Source organism: Acanthisitta chloris, unplaced genomic scaffold (genome assembly GCF_000695815.1).
Source record: "Acanthisitta chloris isolate BGI_N310 unplaced genomic scaffold, ASM69581v1 scaffold22208, whole genome shotgun sequence".
Taxonomy (NCBI): Eukaryota; Metazoa; Chordata; class Aves; order Passeriformes; family Acanthisittidae; genus Acanthisitta; species Acanthisitta chloris.
This window is the reverse complement of record NW_008687933.1, coordinates 160918-181725: the sequence shown is the minus strand read 5'-3', so window position 1 is coordinate 181725 and position 20808 is coordinate 160918. Positions and strand designations below refer to the sequence as shown.

Below are 20808 nucleotides of genomic sequence, written 5' to 3'. Positions count from 1 at the left end.
TACTGTATCCTTGAACAGGTAACCTGTTATAAGAGTTCTCAATTATACACCTGTTTTTTCCTGTCTGTAAAGGATGGAAAGATTATTAGAGAATCATACTGTTCCTTTTTTCTTTTCAGGCCACTTTTAAAAATACCTGATGGCTTCACGGTACAATTAGATTAGAAGTATATTTTTTAATCCTTAATATCCTGTTTTTCTGAATACAGCTTCCTTTACAGCTAACAAAAAAACAGCTAGTCACATTTTACAAACATATGGTAAAATCATTATTGTACCTCTTGTGATTGTCAGTGATCTAGGAGGAGTACGTTTCACATTTAACTAGCTCAGGTAGGAACAGAAGGATGGAGATTTTTTAAAAACTATATTTGAATAAAGACTTAAGTAGCTTTCATGGAATTAAGGTTTTTGGACAAATCATCAGAAATAGAGAAGTGTTTTTGAAAATTACTAAACTATTCATCTTATTCCCTCCTTGCTTCAGAATTTGAATTGACCATATGCTAACTTGAATTTCAAATTGGTAAAAAATCTTGTTAATTTGATGGTTTTAAGAAAAACATTGCAGCCAAACTAATCAAAATATTTATTTCCTATTCTTTGTCAGTGTCAGAAGTGTTTGACACTGTTGGGCTCAGAAGTATTTTGTGACCTTTTAAGGTACATGGTAAAATCTAAAGCAATATTTCAGTTTCTTTGTGGATTTTTATCCATGTACACTTTACACTGAACTGCTGCCCTCACTCCTTAGGCAAGTTTAGTTTGTATTTTATGGGCTTTGTTTGACTTTACAGATTTAGAAAAAGGGCTGGTAACAATATTAATACACGCTTGGCGCTTTATAGTTTTGTATAAATCTTGGCTGATTTATATTAATAATCCTTCTGTAAAGTAATGTTATCTCCATATAATAGGTAGAGGAGAATAAAATTAAAATGTAGATGACATATCTGATACCTTTTGGTAATATCAGAATTAAAATTCAAGAGCCTCTAATTTCTTCTTCTGTTGGTGTTTTTAGCTAAAAGGGTGAACTACTTCAAAGCTCATTCAGGTAGAGAGATACTTTCTTTCAGTGTCTCTTCTTAGTTTCTTCTTGCTAACATGTAAGGATTTCTGTGGAGATGATGCTTGGCACGTGGTTAAGCAGAGGTCTTGTAGGTGTGGGGTAATGAGCTTTTTGGATTTAATTTACAAGTAGCTGAAGATAAATTCCAAAAAAATGGTAGACAGGAGACTCAGGCCATGAGCTGTCTAACCAAAGTGACTGACCTAGGGGCATCTCTAAAACTGCCAAAATAACAACTGTTCATAGAATCTGTCAAAAAGCCAAATCCTACTGTTAGAAAAATATCTTCCATGATTTTGCATCTGGTCTTATTCTATGAACACATAGGAAGAGAAAAAGAAAATTAGTACATGGGGAAGTGCTTTGTGTTAATGGCATTTTGCAGATATCATGGCTTCTATAAACACTTGTGTGAAACAATGCTAGTGAAGGACTAATTTGGGGAGAGACAGCACAAAGGTAGTATCTTCAAATTGCACTAAAGTTTGGGGGGTCTTGTGTTTATATGGTAACTTGAAATAAAAACACTCGTTAAAATATCTCTTCTATAAAAATATAAGAATGAAGTGAGCTGATGCTGCAATTGGATGCAAAAAATCTTTGATCCTATTGGTAAAGTTGATATTTCATAGATTCATAAAATGGTTTGGGTTGGAAGGGACCTTAGAGATCATCTAGTTCCAACCTCTCTGCCATGGGCAGGGACATCTCCCACTAGACCAGGTTGCTCAGAGCCCCATCCAACCTGGCCTTGAACACTTCAGGGATGGAGCATCCACAACTTCTCTGAGCAACCTGTTCCAGTGCCTTACCACACTTGCAGTAAAGAATTTCTTCCTAATATCTAAACCTACCCTCTTTCAGTTTAATGCCATTCCTCCTTGTCCTATCAGTACATGCCCTTGTAAAAAGCCCCTGTCCAGCCTTCTTGTAGACCCCTTTTAGGTACCTGAAGGCTGATGTAAGTTCTTTCCAGAGCCTTCACTTCTCCAGGCTGAATAGCCCCAACTCTCTCAGCTTGTCTTCAGAAAAGAGGTGCTCCAGCCCTCTGATTGCCCTCCCCTGGACTCGGTCCAGCAGGTCCATGTCCTTCCTGTGTTGGTGGCCTCAGAGTTGAACACAATGCTCCAGCTGGGGGTCTCACAAGAATAGACTAAGGGAGGGAATCACTTCCCTTGACCTGGTGGCCACATTTCGTTTGATGCAGCCCAGGATACAACTTGGTTTTTTGGCGTTCTGTTAGTTTGGTGTAGGAATGTTAAACTGTTGATTTAGGAGATTGGAAATATGAATCCATCCAAAATTCCTGTATATCATCAACATCGTGGGAGGCAATCTCTGAATGCACTGAAGCCATTTTGTAACTCATTTTGTATTTCATGCTCTTTGATAAGAGGAATATCAATCACTTATGCTTGAATGGTAGCAGTTTCCAGCAAAAGCAGAGCATTTTACTAATACTCACTGAAGTTTTCCTGCAATGTAAGCTTTCTTAAAAAAACCTATGAGAATGGAAAAAAACTACTGGTTAATATTTTTCTTCAAAAACATGGGCAGTTGAGACAACACTATAATGCCACTTTTGAAGTGGTTTTGATGTAGTTGAGAAGGGCAGGATGTTGACAAAGAAGAAAAATGTAAATGCAAGTGCATTTACATGCACAGATTTGATCATGATACTGCATTGTGCATGTATGAATGTCTCTGTAGATGATATGGCATCTTTATTAAATATTGGTGCTGGAACAACAGAATCGTGTGGATTATTCTGCCTTTATTATGTGAAACCTCACTATATACCATCCATTGGTTAGTGCACAGTGTAGATAAAACACAGTTCTCTTGTGGCCTGTTACTGCCATTGAAAATATGTTTTGATACATGGAAGAATTACTCTTTTTCAAGCTTGGCAAAGAAATACAGCACATGGCTAATACATCCAATTAAAGAACAGAACAAACAAAGAGAATGCTAGAAAGTCTCATAAACTGCTTGAGCCACTGGCACAAAAAATTTCCTTAATTTTATGGGGTGTAAGTGCATCACAGAATTAAAACTAGCAATAGGTCTGCATCCTTTTAAAATGCAATTCCTATGCTTGCAAAGCTGAGCATGTTTTTTAACAGATCTTAACTAGTGATTAAGAATTCGATTTTAAAGAAGCTCAACAATTTAATGTAAGAAATTGAAACAAATTCAGTCATTTTCCCTCATTTCCTCTCATTTCATGGACATGTTTCAGACATAATATGTTCTTCACTTCACTTTGGGAAATGGCCACCAGCTCTTTGAACTGCACACTGACAAATGTCGATTGTAATCAACACTTTATACTTACAATCTTATTAGCTATCAGTATGTCTTCCAAAGTCACTTCAAATCAACATTAGTATCAAATTACAGGAATGATGTTCTGATTTCTAAGATAAAGTAACAATAATGATCCTGTTCCATTTTTTTCCAAATAATTCGTACCAAACTTTTTAGTCTAGAAGTTATAGTGTTGAAGACTAGTAATGTCTATAAAATACCAAAGCAATATGCATACATTATACAGGCTATATGTTTTTAGTTTAAAAATAAAGACATTCAATTGAAGTATTGCTATTTCATTGTTAAGTACTGAGACTGCATCTTGTAGTTGATTGAAGGTAGATTGGGATTGAAGGGAGATTGGGATAAAAATAGTGAGTTATTATCCAGATACTAATTAAATTTTTGTTGGTTATTTCTTTGACTCACTCTGTGCTAAATGTGCAGTCCATGTTGCCAATCTGCATGTCAGATAAGTCTAAAAGTAGGAATTTAGAAATTATTAGAAAGAAGGTCATAACCCAGAGGAATGAAAAATTAGAAAACACATGTCCCATCTCACACTTGTGCAAATGTTGAGAAGGTGAAGGAAAGTGATTTCAGTAGTGCACATCATGCCACTGTTGTACCATTGCTTGTATTGGAAAGAGATACTGCATCTTCAAATGGAAGAGGCCACCACGATGCCTTGGCCAGCACTCAGGGTGCTGCCCATGGGATTTAGTGTCCTGTTACCTGGTGTGACAAGTAGAGCACATAGGTGAGAGAGGCTGTCTGTGACAATTGACTGCCTTTAGATCTGAAAAAAGGTCTACACAGTGTTCCCCGTAAGTCATTATCACAGCTACTTTGTACGGTATCACAGTTCTGCATCACAGTACAATACTTTGCTATCACTGTGCTCTAATAGTACATTTAGCCCCATGCCTTGCCTCTGGCACAGAGTAATGCATAATGGATCTGATGAAACTTAAAAAAGAAAAGAAAAAAAAAAGAATAAAAAAAGAGCCCCAAAGCCACAGTGCAGCTCTTGAAGTTACAACACTTCAAGTGAATAAAGGAATGAAGGAGGAGAGAGGACTCTCCTGACCCTTACAGGTGAATTCTTTACATTTTGAAATGTGGAAATTCTCTTACTCAGCTCACTGTGTTAAAACAAGGGTATATATGCCTTGAAATAACCGGTGGATTTCTGAGATTTTTATTTCCCAGCGTGATATTGACTTCTATCATTCTAATGGTTGGTGCGACCTGCTTTGCACGCTGCAAGTAGAGAGAGGCAATCAGAAGAGTACTGTAGAATTTGTTAATGTATATTGTAGTATAAAGGCTTCTGTTTTCTTTTTGGGGGAGCTGGGAAACAATATCTACTTTAAAGCTAAATATGACAAAACATATCAAAATTGTTCTTTAAAGATAGTTTTGGGGTTTTTTTTAAATACATGTAACACATTTTACTCCATTAATAAATACTTCTATGGAAACTTCTATGGAAAGATATTTTAAATATCTTGAAATAGTTTATATTTTAAAGGTGTACAGAAGGTCTGCTGCTCTAATGAGCAGCTGTGATAATTCATCTTAGCTAGGGAAGGTGATTGTTTGCAGCTGAAGTCCTAAATTCTGTACCTTCTCTTTACATGGGTAGAAATAATGCTCTTTTCACTTCTTTGGAATGGCAGGAGCCTGAAATATGTCTGTAGCTGACTATTCTTGTGCACCGAAATTGAGATTCAAATCTTGCTTTCTTTGGCAAAAAATGTTGCTTTGGGACTAAAGCCATAAAGGCCACCAAGGCTTTGATAACACTTTGAGTAAATAGTGGGCTGTTTCTTCAGTGTGTGGATCCAGTGCAGGGAACAGGTCCCTCTGCAGGCACATCCATCCCACCAGAAGGCTATAAAAGCTGAAATTGCACTCCTGCGGCCCAGAGCTAAAATCTTGTTTTATTCTGAACTTACACACATGAATAAGTTAAATTTCACTCACATGATGAGTCATTTGGACTACAGTGGGTCTATCAAAAAGAATGTGACAGTCCTGTTTGCAAGGCTGAGCGTGGAAGTTGTAGGGAGATGTGCTTCCATGGGGCCATCAGACGGCCTCAGCGGTGTTTAGATATTAGTTTAATCAAAGAACTGTGTGCCATTACCCCAGGATCTGTGTCAAGCTGTGGATTAGGTTTATAAAATACACTACAAAAGCTCCTGCTGGTTGAAAGATTATGAGTATTTAGCTACATTACTGCTGTTACAGGCATGAACACGGCCTCTCAGTATTTTTGAATTGTAGCACTGTTACAATTAATTAGTTGTGTCCATCTAGTTATAAATTAGACTAAAGTTAAAAGCTAAGGTTTTATTAAATACTACTGATTTGCTTATCATTTTGGACTGTATAACTTAAACTGTAATGCACTTCTCTAAACTGGTCCCAGAGTATGTCAATAAAAGACATTGTAGTTAGTAAAATGCAAGAACATTAAATTAAGAAAATTCACAGAGCACCCGTAACTGTCATTATATTAAACTTTTTAATTTCTCCTAACAGTGAGAATAGTGTTGTGAGAACATGAGATAATGCACACAAAAAGAAGAAAAGAACTTCTGTTTGCAAAAAAGTGCAGTGAAGTTGTTCCCATAATAAGTCATTCTATTAAACAAGAGCCATTATTGCACTCCAGCAATGCAAATGTAAACCAGAAAGTCTGCTAGGAACCAAGAATCATTGTTAGCATAATATATTGTTAGTATATATATATGGCCTTCCCACATAACTTTATTTTTTTTCTTTTGGGAATTGCATGCTATTCAGTTAAAGAGATTGTGGATCAGGATTTGTCACTTACGGAAAAGTATTTTTTATATTGTTCAAAGCTGACCTCTGCTTTTTAAAGGCTTGATCTGCACTTTTTCATCTGTTTAGAAGCATACATTTTTGGTTAAGAAATTGAAGACAATCTCTTTGTCTTTTTCCTAAGCTGGGGAGGTTGAGATAAAAAAGAACGCCTGCTTTAAAAGTCACACATGGCTGTAATTTAAGATTTTTTTAACCTCATTGTCCATAACAGTTGAAAGAAACCTTCAATGAAAGTTTATTAAGTAGGCCAATGCCTGAGGCAATAAAGGTTCATTTATTACCAGTTTCTTGGCTGTTTTTCTTCTTCTATTTTTCCGTTAAACTCATAGCGTAAGATAATACTTCACAAAATTAAACCTTTGACCTTCTGTGGAGTTAAGTCGCCTTTGATTAGATAAAGTAACAATTTATGGTCCAGCATGAGGTTGCACATGAAATGAATAATGCAACAGAGTGAATGAGAACTGAGAATCTATTGCTTTTGAAAAGATGACTGTTGTTTAAGAAAGAATGTTCTCTCTTAATTGTATTGTATTGATGCTGTGTGCATTCCAGTAGGATTTTAAACTGTTGCTGAAAACTGCAATATAGCCAGGCAGTTATGCAGTATACATTGTTTAATTCTGTTACAATTGCACTGAACCAATAATAAAGTCACAGATTGCAAAACCCCGTTAAGCTATAACAGTTAGCAATTTGTTGTGGTGTTTGAAATGCATGTTATGATTTCAATTCTTGTTCTTCAGTACGAAGGAATAAATCCACATTAAAGAATAACTTCATGGAATGTAAGTCAATCAGTTTCATAAATGGCAAATGGTAGTGATAAAATAATTACATTTATACATTTTTTAAGCATTCTTGAACCTGCTAGTAGATCTAATTCAAAAATACAGTTTTAATATAAAGTTTTATCTACTTTTAACAAAACAAATCAAGAGTGCTGCTTTCTAGGTCAGTGTCTCATTTGTGCAACTGTGTTATTAATAGTGAAAGCACATTTTAAGTAAAAAGGGTTTTTAGGTTTGCAGATTGCTGTGGAAATTTAGCTCTTTTGCTTGTTTATCTTAAATGCAATACCCAGACCTCAAAATTCATATTGCAATTTAGGAGTAGTTACAGGAAAAAGGTCTGATTAGTCTGATGAACAACAGATGGTTTGAGCTTCACATACACTGGTTTTCTCCCAGTGCAAGACTGGCAGTTTCATTTTATATGCACCAGTATAAACCATGGCTGATTTTTTCCTAAGTATTCCTTCTTTAATGATATTTGAAGTGCAGTTAGTTATTTCACTCTTTTTTTTTCACATGGCACCTTTAATAATAGCCCTGTAAAAGATGTTAAAAAATGTTCTGGATGAGCAGTTTATGCTGAACCACTCAAGTTGATCAGGAAAATACGACTAGAGGGGCCAGACAAGAATTCTTCTATTTTCACAAAATAACATGTAATGAAATTTTTAGGGTAGACCAATCTTGTTGTATTGGATCAGTCCAGACAGCTTAACAGAAATAAGACTTCTGGATAACAGTGAGATTCCAGGCCTACATTATACATAAAGACTTCTGCTTGTGAAACTCTGTATATTTTATCAGGACATTATGGTGTAGTTTGAAGTTTTCTTTTCAGCAATCCAGTCTGTGTAATCAGACCTCTGTCCTCCTGCAGATTGCTTTCCCCTTCTTGTTTTATGTATCACACTATATAAAACACCCATTAGATCAGAGACTAAGGTTAGGATCCTATTTCATTTGAAATAACTGGGCAGCAGTGTAATAAGCTACCAAAAACTTGTACCTGAACTGCTGAAACCCATGAAACCAGTGCAATAATCTACAGTGATCGGGGTCAAATCCTAGGAGGTAACCCTGCCTTTCTTTCTCAGGCAGTTTTTCAGATTTTAGTAAGAATTTTGCCCAAGTAAGAACCTCAATATGAAATCTGGAATAAAGTCAAGAAAAGACATGAATTATTTTCTAGTCAGGACCATTGAAATAAACTATAAGAAAAAGGATTAAGCATTAATTCAAAATAATTAAAGAAGTTCTTTCATAATCTTGATGAGATTTGGACCTCCTCCCATGCAGTGAGTAAAGCATTTCTGCAGAAAGAAATTTCCAGCAAATAAATGAAACTCAATGTAACACACTGCTGACAGTCGTATTTTGGTTTTCTGCCTGTTCTGTGATGACAAAGGTAGGGTTTCTTGAATATTTTGCCTAAGTCCTAAAGAAAGAGGTTGTGAAAATACTATATGTTACTGAATTTTGTATGTACCTATAAATACCTGGATATACAGTGTATATAAGGGAAGGTAATGCTTGTGTTAAGGAAATTATTAGTTATTTAATGGAATAACTATTAGTAGTTGTTATTATCCTTAGGCATAGTTATGTGAAGGAGGTTAAGAGTGAAGTAAGATCAATTACTTAAATAATTTTGTAAGTTGTCCCAGGATGAAGCTTAGGCATACAATTAAAAAATGTGTATTTTGAGACATTATTCAAGGCTGAAAAAGTTACACTTGTAGGTTTCTATTTTTCTTCACAAATAAGGTGTGTTGTAAGCTGTTCATGCCATAAAAACTGAAGGTTTTAAGAGCTCTCTCTTAAGACAAGCAGGGAATAGTGTTTGTTGGAAGGCAGAAACCCTGGATGTGATTTAGTGCCCACCAGTAATTCGTACACATTTTGAAAATCTGTCATGATATATGACAGCTCTCTCAGGCGCTTTGCTTTTAAAACAGAATTGTTTTCTGAAGATGCTGTGGTTTTTTGTCATTGTTTTCTGTTTCATTCACTCATTTTTCAGCATTAGAGACCACACATACTGGGCATACTTCTGGTCTCATTCTCACCCACAAATCCTGACTTCAGTAGAGTTGCACGGGTGTAAATTAGACTAGGACTTGGCAGGAGAAAGCTTATGATTATATTTGGCAGAGACAGCAGGCTGCAACTTTATTAACATAATTAACAGCTACAAACACACCCAACAGGCCAAAGTAATCTAGTGACAGAATAGAGAAGGTCCTAGTAGGAAAGGATCCTTCGCGCTCTCTTTTGGTGTTCTGCTTCTTATTCCTGGGTTCCCACTAAGGCTTGGCGAGCGTTCAATTGAGTTGTAATTCAAATTCATACTGCTCCTGCAAGACACCTTGAACAGACTTTTGCTGATGAGTCTATAGGAACTGTCAGCAATACGGAGATTACTTCAGAAGCATGATGGTTGAATCGAACTTTACTTTCTGATGTTTTGCTTTTTGAATTAAATTGTTGGACAAGATTAATTGCACGCAGTAAGAGATTTAAATGAATGGCTTTATAAAGCATTAGAGTTCTAAGTATGTCACATGGGAAAAAAGCTGTAAGGTTTAAATGAATAAATGTATTTAATGCATAAAATGTCTAGGCTAATTTTTTAATTCCTTTACTAACATCTTTTATTGAAAAACCATACTTTATTCATCCATCTTAGTTATACTGCTGTGGTTGTGGTAATTTAATATTCCTGCTCTTTGCTAATCTTCTGGTTCAACAGAAGTAAACAATAGGTTTCATAAATTAAAAATACGCTCTTCAGAACATGCTTCTAAAGATAAAAAACAAGGCTGTAAACATTTATGACTGAAACAAACTAGATTGTTCAAATACTGCCATGATGTATCATGTATATCAATATGGCACTGATATCAGTTAGAATGCAAACAAGGTTTTAAATGATGTGCCCCTTCATTTCAGCTGGAGAATCCGCTTTACACCATCTGCCTATCAGATGGTTAGGAACCAGGACTGCGTATTAATGCCACATGTTCAATTTTCATTCCTCTTGTAATGGTTAGATTCATATTGCTAATAGCTGTGCATGAGCACTGTCGATGAAATTTGTGTGACGATGGAGTGATGAGATATTTATAAAATGATGTGCCCCTTCATTTCAGCTGGAGAATCCGCTTTACACCATCTGCCTATCAGATGGTTAGGAACCAGGACTGCGTATTAATGCCACATGTTCAATTTTCATTCCTCTTGTAATGGTTAGATTCATATTGCTAATAGCTGTGCATGAGCACTGTCGATGAAATTTGTGTGACGATGGAGTGATGAGATATTTATAAAGCGTCTCACTGCTTTTTTTTGAAGAATGCCAGACATAAACAACTTATCAATTTCAGAATATTAATGACAACTACCATTGACTTTAATCCATTGAATATTTTGGCCTGGATACTTTTTAACCATTAAAATAAATATTTGTAAAGAATAAAAATTATCTGTGTGGCTTTTTGGTGTGATCCTTATTTCTCTCATTTCAGTTACCTTTGTAGGTGATTTCTGGTTATCTCATTTTCAAAGATAAAATTTCTGCAGTGTAGAAAAGTGTGCACCTTGGAAACTCCTTGGCTACTTATTCTAAGAGTAAAGTGATATTAAGTAATGCTTAGGTCAAAAGGCTTTTTCAAACAATAAATTAAAAAAAGATCCCAAGTATTTACCTGGGTATATACCCATAATCAGACTTTAAATTTTAGTATTTTAAAAGGTGCGTATAGATATATAGAATAGTATTGACTTCTTCTGTTGGGCTACCAGTGCTAGTGAGATAAGAAAGATAAGTTGGGCCATGTGCTAAAGTTTTGTCATGTACCATACCCCAGTACAGCACAGTGCACCAGAGATTATAAAGGAAGTGGTTTTGATAACTGGCTTGGGACCTTGCTTGCCACTTGCTTTGCTATATCATAACAGTCAAGTGACAGGAAAGAGTACCAGTAAAGCAGAAACTGTGCTGTAGGCTGTAATTGCAGTGAGGAAGAGCATTAAGCTAGAATTCTGAGGATTATTTCCCCTCTTATGCTGGTGCTTATACGAGACATGCATTTCAGATTCCAATGGTTTAAAATAATTGCTGTATAGCAAAGTAATCATTTCAATCACTTCTGCAGTTGTATGAGAGAAGGCATGAAATTAGTAGTTTAATTTCTGCTTTTTTAAATTATCATTTACTACCACAAGCATTATCTTGTGAAAATCATACTACGGAACTAAGCAATTTGCATTTTAGTTTCCCAGTCCATACTCAAAGGGAAGCATTATGACCTGCTTTGTTGAGAAGCACCAAAGAATGCTTCTTTTGCAAATTTTTTGGCAAAAGAGTTTGTGTTTTAGCAGTTCTGCAACTGGGTCATTATCCCAGGGAAACATAGTAATTACAGGTGGGCTTACAAGTCCTATATGCAGTGTCTGTTTAATATGTAATTTACCCCAATACTTGGAAGTGCCTAAAACTGCTGGTCTAGAAGTGGAGTCACAACCAAAGGTTTGAGGCCTGCTGTTGTATTCATTGGATATAATGCATTGGTATATTCCTCCAAAGGATTGTTCTTTAAAGATGCTAGTTTTAGCTTGTCAGTGATGTATGCATATATTAAAAAAGGAAGTATAGGTTATTGTGTTATTTAATGGACACAGGATGCAAACCAAAGTTCAGTGGTGCACCATCCCTTTTTCTGTGGCCAAATTTAGGGACTGTAACCAAATTTGTATAACGTATAGCTTCATATCCTTCCTCTAAGGTAAAAATACCATTGGAAACAATCCATGTTATTGTCAATACCTTCTTAGATCAGAACATGTACAAGTTGTAATATTAGGAGAAGCTAAAATAAAAGTAGATCCTCTTATTTATCCACATTCTTACTTGATTTTTGACCTTTGGCACATCTTCTTGTACCTGAAACATCTGTTTTCTAGATAACTCTGATCTGTAATTGTCACTTACTTCATAATTCTTGTTATACCTGGAGGTGTGAAAAGACAGCCTGTGAGGAGGGTCAGGAGGCTGGAACTGTTTGCTAATCTTTATGTGGTCATGCAAAGAATTAAGGGAAAACAACCTTGAGTCAAGCTAATATATATTCAAAGGCACCCCTTATGCCACCTCATAGATTTCCCGATGTCCTTCTGCCTTCTCCCCGCTGGGATTTGCCTTCTGTCCCTCCCCATCACTAGCCAAAAACATGGCAAGAGTGAACTCATTTTCCATGTAAGGAGTCAAAGGAGACAAGAGGCCTTGGGAAGCAATGGTAGTAGCAATATTTACCTCAGCAGCCTGGGATTATTTGCTTATTTGGTCTTTCCTGCTAAATTGCACTCCTCCTATGCTGGACAGCAGCCTTGGCCCACTAGAATAGTAAATTATGGAGTTAATTCCTCTTGAGACCCATAAGACTCTTCACACCTCTCAGAGTAGCTGAAAATCAGACAACCAGGCACCTTTAAACTAATTACACTGAGTTTTTCAGGCCTTCTCCATGGTCAGGACAAGAATCTTGATTCAGAATGACTGAGAGCCTGTTCTCTTGTGGCATCACAGACTGAGGTTGCATCGTTGCATTAAACTTACCCACTTTAATGCCTTCTCTTTCATTTCTTAAATTTAATTCTCTTGCATTTCCATCTCCACCCCTTGCATCAATTGTGTGGGGGAGGCATTGCTTGTGAAGTTTTGACACTGACTTCTCTCTGCTGCTCCTCAGACTGGGGCAAAGGGATCCGAGTGGGCAGCAGCAGGTTTTTGGGACCATGGAAGAATTATCCCTGCCTCAGGGAAGAGGACAAAACCCTATGCTTGTGACTTTGATTAAAGGCTGCGTGTATTTTCGAGTTTTGAAGGCATTACTGGACCATTTCTCTAATTGTTCTTGACAAAGAGAAATTTTCCTGGTTTTGCAGAGCATTCTTGTAAATGACTGGATGGCAGATATTTAGTTTGGTAGGAAGAGCACTTGGATTGTCCACAGGTGGCTTTAGGATTGGGATTAAATGGGTTTAATAATTCCTCTTTTTATTGATAAATGCCTTAATGCCTTTGACTTTGGGGAAAGCAAAAGAAAGTATTTTACCAATGTTCTTCATTACTAACCTTTCTTCTACGAATGCTTCCTAAAATGACTACAGCTCCTTGCTGTTACGTATGAAATGAGGAATGCCTAGAGTTCTATCATCTGTTACTCATAAATAGAAATTATAGACCTGTGTTTTTTTCTTGTTTTCTTTAGCATGTCAAACCTTTGAGATCTAAAGGTGTTTTTGCTCCTAAGTACAGTTACATGCATGTTCACCTATTTACAGTCAGACACTCAGGACACCATTTTGAAGCTAAGTTAGATCTCTGATTTCTGCACAAATATTTAGCTGCAGCTAGTTATGATTGTATTATGAATGCAGCTGTTGGATATCAAGGTTTAGATGGATGTATAGGAGTAACTATCTAAATATGATGTGAAATATTTTACTTGAAAAAGTTGGTAGTTTTCAAATCCAACAAGAGGAATAATATTCTGCAGTGTTCTCTGTTCCTTATTGAACAGGCATGAAGGAAGAATAACAGTCTTAGTCCCTGTAATAATGAGAATCATAGAAAAATGTATATTGAATTTTGTTCATACTTCTTTGCAGGTCTGACAGCAGCAGCTGCAGCAGCAGCAGCTGCCACCAATGCTGCCATAGCAGAAGCAATGAAAGTGAAAAAAATTAAATTGGAAGCTATGTCCAACTATCATGCAAACAATAACCAGCATGGAGCAGACTCTGAAAATGGAGATCTGAATTCAAGTGTCGGTAAGTTTCAGACATAGCTTTATGATATGTCCATAATACTTGGATATGTTATTAAAATGGTGATATTTTTGAACTTCCTTCTGAAGTCCTTGATTTGATGCAAAAAGTTGCATATTTGTTTTTCCTTTCTTAATGTTTTTAGTTTTTATTTTGTATCTGACCTTTACACCAGTGTTCAGCATTGTTACTATTACAAAAACATTCTTTCCTTTGCAGGCTACTTTTGCAGACTCCAGTTAATATTTTCCATGAAAGAAAGTGGTTTGATTGCTTAGAGTTCATTTTTCAAGGTACAGGTGGAGTGACAGATGATGGTGTCAAAGTGAAATTTAACAATGTCTCCTGCTCAGTGTGCTGGGTATCGACTTTAGGTAATTCAGAACACAAGCTTGAAAGCAAAATATTTCATACTTTCATGTGCCCTGTGACAAAAGGAAAACATACATACACAATAAATTATTGCCATGCTCTGCAGTTCCTATCATATTTTATTTTAATAAACACATTCTTAAAATGTAGTTAACAGGTTTTTCCATTTCTTAAGCAGCCATCAGCAACTCTTGTTCTTTTTCAAAAAAGAATTGTTTCAGTATACTTTATTCATTTGTTTGGACAATTTGTTTTGCTAAAGCATACTTCAAAGCTAGGATAACTTTTTGTTGTTGTTGATTAAATCTTTAATCATCTGTGTGTGCCTGCTGTAAAATGTTTTGTTATGCCATTTCATTGTATTGGCTCCTTTTATCATGTTGAGACAGTATTAACTCAGCAACAGAAATTCAATGACAGAGAGGTACGTTCAGGAGACTGCAGGCAAGATTGGTGTATATTGGAATAAAATGGCTTCAGATAGGCTATTTTTTTTTTATTTTGGCCCTTTGCGTGGTTTATTTTTTCTTTTTTTTTTTTTGAGTTTTTCATCTCCTAAATACATTCAAAATGAATCTTAGAGGGTTATGTACTAGCCTTAACATAAATAAATATGTGTTTGTGAACAGCATTTCTGTACAGTTCAGTAGACATTGGTAGGGTATTATTTAGAAATAATATGAATTGCAGTTCAAAGGACCAATTCACCTAGGCTCATGCTGTTGTAAATAGCAACAATGTGTATGCATTGCTGCATAAGGAGATGACATGATGGTTTTTGTTTTCCTTTTAAAGAAAGGCTTGAAAAATGCCTCTATGATGGTGAAGAAAATAGTCTTAAATTGAGTTTTAGTACTCAGATACCAACATGTGTGGTCACTTGTATATTAGTGGAAAGACTGTCCTCTTGGAGAGAAGATGACAGGGTAGAGAGCAGGTGTCTTTGAAATCTGGGAGGAGGAGATAGGTACAAATGAAGTGGAAGGACCAGGTGGCCCCTGGCATACTGGGAGAAAATTGAAGTGATGAGAAAGAGTGAAAGTGTAAATGCAAACTGGGAAGATAAAGAGCATGTACTAGACCTAGAGGCTAGTTTAGATTTTCAGAGTTAAATGAATGCATTATGTGAAATAAAATGTACAACTGTTGGTTTATGGAACTGTTATTCTGCTTGGCAGTTCTAGTGACAAACCACGTGCATCCGTGGAAATGGAAAAGCTAACAGGTAATCAACATCTAAATCACAGAGAGTATTTGTAGGAGAGTGGGTGGAGGGAACATCTGAACGTCCTCTGAATAAAAAAGAAAAAAATCTATTTTGAAATCATTGTTTGAGGCATAATTTAGATAACTAATATGCTCTTACATAGCCTAATCAGTTTCCCTGTTTAAGAAAATACATTCTAGATATTTTAGTAAGGCAAAGTTAGCGAAGCAAGATTATTTATTGTCATTGTCAAAATTTCCTCTCAGCCCCTTAACTTACTTGTTAGCTTCAGTTAATTTCCCAATTTAACTGAATGAAGAATTGAGTTAATTTTGTTCAGAAAAAAATGGCTCTTCTGAGTAGAGTGAATAGCATTCCAGTTGTCTCCATTTCATGAGAAATATTTCTGGAAGTACAGTTTGCTTGTCTGTGCATCCTGTCTTGAACTGTACCCTTCATATGGAGGATTTCTCAAAAATACTTTACATTTAGTTGTTTCTTTATACTGAGTCTTATCTAGTGTCCAGTGTTGACTATGCATATGGAATCAGAGAAGTGATTCCTACTGCCACTAATGCCAGGGTATTATTAGGTTCATGAAGAGTTAAGCCTTTATTTATTAGTTACATTTTTGAAAATTAGCATAGTGTATTATCTTGACAAGAACTCATATTTCAAAGTTGTTGCTTTGTAGTAGATGTGTGCTCTTTCTCTCCTCCTGCTTTTTTTTCAGATGCTTATTTATGTCTTTTCAAATAAATATTATCAAGTCCATATGCCATTAATGTTTTAAATTATGGCTTCTTAGGCAAGAATATGAAATACTACATTACTGAATGTTGACAGGAGGAAGGAATAAAACAAAAGAAAATAACCTGATTTTTGGCTTATATTTTAAACTATGTCATTTATTTGACCAAACTGAAAAGGAACAAGCAAACTATCCAACCCGGCTAAAACCTGAACTGATACATCTTAGCCCATATGTAACAGGCATTGTGGTGTGCATGGATTGATCATACCATGTTCTTAGGCTGCTCCAATGCCTATGTAAAAGCAGATAAATAAAATAAGTGCTCTTGTGTTGAATTGTCAGGTTTACTTCTGAATCGTTTTGCTTTTTGGTTTTAATCAAATGCTTAATGTGAATTATAGAAGTCATTTTAGCAGACAAATGTTGCATAATTATACCAAGCACTACACAAATTTATTAACTTGGTCCTTTGAAGCAATAGCCAAAAGGTTAGTGAGTGAAGGGAGTTAAAGGAAGCCAATGATACTAATAAGTAATTATTTTATATCCCTCAGTTTTCCTGGTAACCTTGAGCTTGCATCCTCCCACCAGAATTATCGTTTTAGAAGGGGGGGGGAAAAAAAGAAAAAAAAAAGAAATTACAGAGGAATCAGAGTGAGGTATTAGCACACTGAGTAAAATATATGGCTGCAACGCCTTTCTCCCCCATCCACAATCAATTGGATTCTTTTAGTTTAATATTTACTTGCTAAGATGAGATGCTAGTCTGCATGGTGATAAACAGTCTGCTACTGGCATCTGAAGGTGACCTGTCAGTTCATATGGACAAATCTCCTGCTTACTGAAATGTACAAAATAAATCATTAAAGCAGGCAGGTGCTCATTCCCAGATTTAAATCACCATAGATTTATGATTTGAATTAATGCTTCATTTGGTCATAGAAATAGATGCTGAGACAAATGATATGCAGTGGTTGGGGCTTCCATACTGTAGCCATCCTAATATTGATTACTGAGATGTCTTTGCAATCTCTTGTTTATATCAAGTACTGTCTTGTGACAGCTTGGCTGATATGAGCTACATTGCAGATAAGAAGGAAAAATGTCCAGGGTTCTTTTTAGTGGCAATTCTCCATACAACATGCACGGTAGATAAATTATTGGGGCTTCGTTTAAAAAATGAATTTTGTAGGGCAGCAAACAACAACAAAAAAGGTTATGCTGTGTGTTGGGTTGTTGTGGTTTTTTCAATTATTTGCAGAATTAAAGCAAACAAGTGACAAGGTCAAACTTCAGATTTCATTGGAGAGGTTCTATTCTTTGTTGCATTAACATCTTAGGATGATATTAGGATCAGTTGTATGTTTCCCATCTGATGCTCCAGAGCAATGCATTGGTAAAGCAGCTCAATTGTTTCCTTGCTGCTTAAGTACTTACTGCCCTGCTATCATACTTCATTAACCTGCAGCACAAAAGATAGAAGCCTTTGAAAATAAATACATTTGCAGCTATTTCTGTGAGCTGGGCTTTCCTATCTATAACTTGGTAGGAAGTGAAGAACAGTCCATATACTTTTGCTTCCCGAACCTTTTATATAATGAAAACACTGTGCATACACTTCAGGGAATACTCAAATGATTTGTAAAGACCTTTGCCACTTGCTAAAATCTGACTCATAAAACTTGTAAACAACTATCAACAATAGTAAATTACTTGCTTAGTAGGAAATGAGTTCATATCTATTCAAAATGTGATCTCAAAACAGATGTCCCAAGAAAATGTCATTGTTTAAACTACATTCATACAAAAAAAAAAAGTGCTATTATTTCTTTAAGGAAATGAAGCAATCATGAAGACTTTGGTGTTCTTAGTTTCTAAACACAGTTAGGAAATACAAGGCAACATTTTACACTTGGCTAGCATGTTAATCCATAAACAACCACAAAATGTGTTGAAAATTAAGAGGTTTTCTTGGCATGTTAGGTTTCCTCTTGAGCTGCATTACCTTGCAATATTTAAAATTATGAGACAAACACAAGGCTTCCTGTGATGTTTTGTTCAAAAGTAACAATTGCTTGTATACTATTCTTTTCTTTTCATCCCAAATCAGAGATAAAATGATTTAGGTGAAATTATTTTTCTCCAGTGACCTTGCCCAATAATAGAACAGTACAAAATGCAGTCATTTCCCTTTTCTAAACACACGTGTCTATTTTGAAGGAAAGAATTACTTTTATGGTTTCAGGAAAAAGTCTTGGAGACCTTGAAAAAGCAAATAAAAGGAAACAGAGAATGCAGGCCACTGAGCACAGCTCTGCAGTTGCACATCTGATTCTCTGCCTTGGCAATGTTAATGAACCTCAAATCCTCCCTATAATTAGATGAGGGAATTGCTTATATTTTCAAACAGATGATGCTGCTATAATGAAACGATTGACAGGGAACTTAAGAGTGTCTACAGTAGTCATTTGGTTTCTGGGTTTTGGTTTTTTTCCCCCCCTTTTTTTCTTTTCTTTTTTTTTTTTTTTTAAGTGTAAAAGAAGATTGGCTGTAGATACAGGTCCTGGGAGAGGTAGCAATTTACACAGAATGCTATGACAGGTGTCTTTGTATAGCATGGAAATAAAATGGAAGACAGAGAAATGATGGGCAGGTATGGCAATTTTTTGGGAGGGGGTGTCCTGTGCTTATTCTGCTTGGGTTCTTTAAAAGGGGCCGAGACTCAAGAGATGGATCCGGATTGAGTGCACAGCTGTAACTGCTGATGAGCTAATTGCTCCTTATCTCTCAGCCCCATTCATCTTCATTTTTTACCAATTACTGAGAATTATCTGTGTTCTCAGTTGGATATGAGAGTTAATCCTTTTTGGTTAAGCTGGCAGTACTGTGAGCAGATTCCAAATCATAGGGTGAAAAAGCCAGAGCAAGCTTGTTCTCAAACTCTCTCCAGTTCAATGACAGTATCACTAGTTCATAAGAATTTTCCTATTGTTTAACAGATTAAACACTGATTTGTTTTTTTTAAACTTTCATACTATCATTAATATGTATTTTTCTCTTAGGGTAAACCGAATGTGTATATTCCTAGGTGGATGGATGTGCTCCATTTCTAAAAGTATTCACTTGCAAAAATCAAAATAAGATAAACATTAACTTCAGACCAGAAGGATTCTTTGCAGTATGTCAGTGTTTATTGTATGATACATAACACTTCTTTTAACGACAAGACTGTGTATGCAACTTTGACATCATGGGATATAAGACAAATGCTTGTCAGTGACATATATCTACTTTTGTACACTTGTTTGAGATCTGTGGATGAAAAGTGCTGTCTAGGTGCTTGCAAAGGCATAATCATACAGCCTTAAGGACAAATGTGCTATGTTGAGCACATCGTATTTCAAGCTAAAGGAATGCTTTCATAAAGCTGTGCTTTGGGAACAAACAGAAGACCAGAAACAGATCATTTGGTTATAATCAGGTCACTAAGCTTTTTTCTAGAATTTTCCTTGTCATGGGAAAAATAAAGTCTTGAATTTTATAGCTAAAATATAATGTTTGTCTGCGACCAAGACTATAATTTCTCCATATCTGCCTCCCTAGCCTTTAACTGTGATTGTTAAATTTGCTAAACAAGGCAACAAACTGGATGTTATGATTTGAACACCAGTTAGTGAATTAAGGGAATTATTAGCAAAGATTCAGCATTTTGTGTTAGAAGGTCAGTTGTGTTGTAAGGAGTCCGTCATCTAGATTAAATCCTCACTGTGAAGTTCATTGAAACAAATGTAGACATTTGCATCTAAGTCACTTTAGACTTAACAGACAGCAATAGGCAATCGTAGGGGTGATCCATCTCATCCTAAAGTAGATGGCGAAAGTAGATTAGATAAATTGCACCTTGCAAGTGCTTAGTCATGTGACTACTGAGTTGTAGTTATGTAAAGAAAGTTAAATGAATGAATCTTACTCTCAATGCATGCAATTAATATCTTCTGGATTAAGATTTGAAGAGATCTTTTCCAAGACAGTGATACAGTAATGGCAAAATAGTGCCTGAGACAAGTGAAATGGAAAAGAAAAAGAAATAAATTTACTCTTCGTAAACAGCAGGTAAGAAGTGTAACTATTCACACAGAAAACTTTAGAAATAAATATACTTACAACTTTCTTTTGATTGTATGTGTATATTGCCTATGAAGAGAGTGATTTTGCCTAAGTGAAGCATACTGAGAGAATAGGCTTCTAAAACTGCAGAAGCAAAAGCTTCCTGGGTGACATTTGTGCTTTGGGCTTGCTATGAAGCTGTATCAAGTTCATGGAAAAATCTAAATTGTTAAATCTGTCTTGTCAGCAAGATTAAAAAAAGGCTATTTATATTGTTTGATCACATTTACTTTATTTCCTGTTCCATGCAAGATAATCCTAATTGGATAAATAGTTGGATAATTTAATCTTCAATGTGATTTTTTTCCAAATGCCTACTTTATTGTTATGGCCATTTTCCTTTTTAGTAGTGCCTTGTATGAAACTAATGAAATTGTTAAGCTTTTATTCAGTTTTGTTTCATCATTGTTTGTTATCTGCAGTAAATACACTTAAACATGAT

The 20808-nt window shown here is 35.7% G+C and overlaps 1 protein-coding gene across 1 annotated transcript in view; it reads left to right on the top strand.

Annotated features, from left to right (window-relative positions):
• The window catches only part of DACH1 (dachshund family transcription factor 1), a gene marked incomplete at both ends in the record, with an annotated part of 164402 nt that overhangs the window by 20774 nt on the left and 122820 nt on the right, over window positions 1–20808 (top strand). The window contains one exon of the mRNA XM_009080840.1: window positions 13708–13869. Within this exon, the coding sequence (XP_009079088.1) occupies window positions 13708–13869 (162 nt within the window). The remainder of the gene's footprint in view (window positions 1–13707; window positions 13870–20808) is intronic.